This window comes from Hyla sarda, chromosome 8, assembly GCF_029499605.1.
Source record: "Hyla sarda isolate aHylSar1 chromosome 8, aHylSar1.hap1, whole genome shotgun sequence".
Classification (NCBI taxonomy): Eukaryota; Metazoa; Chordata; class Amphibia; order Anura; family Hylidae; genus Hyla; species Hyla sarda.
Window position 1 is genome coordinate 234439424 of NC_079196.1, and position 2351 is coordinate 234441774.

The 2351-nt window shown below is 41.3% G+C and overlaps 1 protein-coding gene across 1 annotated transcript; it reads left to right on the plus strand.

The window, feature by feature from the left end:
* Window positions 1–1115: 1115 nt before the first annotated feature.
* Window positions 1116–2012, plus strand: LOC130285414 (taste receptor type 2 member 8-like). The gene has a single exon (XM_056536775.1). The coding sequence runs from the start codon at window positions 1116–1118 to the stop codon at window positions 2010–2012; it is 897 nt and encodes a 298-aa protein (XP_056392750.1).
* The last annotated feature ends 339 nt before the right edge of the window (window positions 2013–2351 follow it).

Sequence of the window (2351 nt, forward strand, 5' to 3'; positions counted from 1 at the left end):
ATTTCCAGAGGATATGCATGGGTGCCCTCGGGTCCAGTCATCTTTTATAAATAGAGTAGTGCGAATAAAAGTGGGGGAGACAGTCATCAGTCAAACTCTAAATGTCTGAAGTGTTTTAAGGATAAACTTAATACTGTGGATGTTGGCCCTTAACTCTCTCCAGATGAGGGTCTGGTCCTCGCTGCCAGATTGCTATCTCTGTGAGTGGTCTCTGTATTGGTGGTTGGCCAAGAGAGAACAGGCAAAGACGAATCTATATCCAGACAGAGACCTTGGGGTGGCCCTTCAAGAGGCCGAGAAAGGCAAATCTTTTTACACGAAAGGAAGCAGAAGCAGGAGAAAGGAGGAGGAAGCCATGACTGGGTGCGGGGGTGAGAAGCAACCGGCAGCGGTCTCTACCAAGAGACACAGAACACTGGCAGGAGAGAACTGCAGGCATTATCAAGCCTTGAGGAAGCTCTGTTATATCCATGAAAGACCCAGGAATTCCATGAGAGCAGCAAATTCTGCTAATAATGTCCTTATCCCCCTTAGATGGATGACATTTATATCACTGAAGGTGGGTTCTTTGAACCAACTAGTGCATCATTTCCCATAATGGCCCTCGTACACCCAATTCTCCAATCATTTGAGCAGCTCGTGGACATGAGTTGGGCTTTGGAAAATTTTGTCCGATCACTTACATAATTAATTAAAAAGACTAAAATCTCTAAAAGTCATCCATTTCAGTACACAATATAACAGTGATGAATGATACAAATATTGTGGAGCAAAAACAAATGTCCGCAGCGGACTCACATCAGCCAAGATACTTGACGCCAGCCATATGATATGATGATTCTATTTTCGTCAAAGTTAGGTTGTGTAAAACTTCACAAATTCTAGTTTTGCATATATTCAAACTCAGACAAAGACAATGAGGCAGATCCAGACTGAATATTTACTGGAGACAAAGTACAGGTCCTAAGCTGATAACCGGGGTGTTCAACTTAACCAAACCACTTGGACACACAAAGCTTGGAGCACATTGAGCCCTCACCATCTAAATAACATTAAAGATAAGTTGAGAAGACATTGTGCTGTCAGATCTTCCTGGTGTAACCTCAGCTCCTGACATGGATTCCAATACGGAGACTCTTTTAGTCATTATCCTTCTTGAAGTCATTATCGGGTTCCTCTTTAGCTTCTTTTTAATAATTTGCCTTTATGTTATCGGATTTCAAAAGAAGAATATGATGACCTACGTCAAGATCCTGATCCCTCTGAACGTGTCCAACATAAGCTTCACCTTTTTCTTAGCTTCCAACTTTATCATTGGTTTCCTATGGCCGGAAGTCTACACCAAGACCTCTCTGATTCAACCTATCTCTTACATGACCATGTACAGCATCACATCCAGTTTGTGGCTCAGCGCTGTACTTTGTGTCTTCTACTTCATGAAGATCGTCCCTTCCCAGCCCGGAGTCCTCATTACACTGAAGAGAAGGATTGATGCAGTTGTCTTGTGGTTGATAATATTGTCAGAAGTTGTGTCACTTGGACAAGGGTTTCTAGCCATATTTCTTGCCAATGTACCAACATACCATAAGAATACATCCATAACTATGTCTGAGCTGATGGAAGAGACCAAGGCAAAGAGTTGGAATTTCCTTATCACTTTCCTACTTATAAACTCTCTGCCGTTCCTGGTCATCATAATGACAACCATTGGCAGCGCTGGACTCCTCAGCCTGTACAACCATCAGGTTCAGAAGAACATGACAACGACTTCAGGAAACACCCGTGTGAGGGATTATGGAGCGGCCATCCAGACTATGATAGGGCTCCTGGTTTTCTATGTCTTGCTTTTTGTGTGTATGAGCCTTAGTATGTTGGATGTATTTTCATATTGGGACATAAATTACTGGTTATGTGTGATTTTCCTTTTCTTATGTGCCACAATCCTGCCCGCTCTTCTCATCTATGGTAACCCTGGACTGAAGGAAGCCATTAAACAGATGATTACTCGCTAAATGATCTCCAGGGTTCAGGCACTGCTTTGTAATATATTGGACTTACATCCAGAATATGATTGGCTTGTGTCTGTAGTCGGCTTTATTGTTGTGCCCATTAAAAAACAAACAAGACTTTAAGTGAATTGATGTAATAATAAGATCGCTTCAGAAGTTCTGTGGGACAAAGGTCTATGGGGAACACTGTCAAGGCTGTGGAGTAATGAGTATTTAGGAGAACACCCTTAACTGTTCTCTATTATTTTGGTAATATTCCACCCGTTATATTACATATATTTATTAGAATTTTCAAACATGTATAAAACATTTGTTTCAATAAATTCCTAAATGTTTATGTTT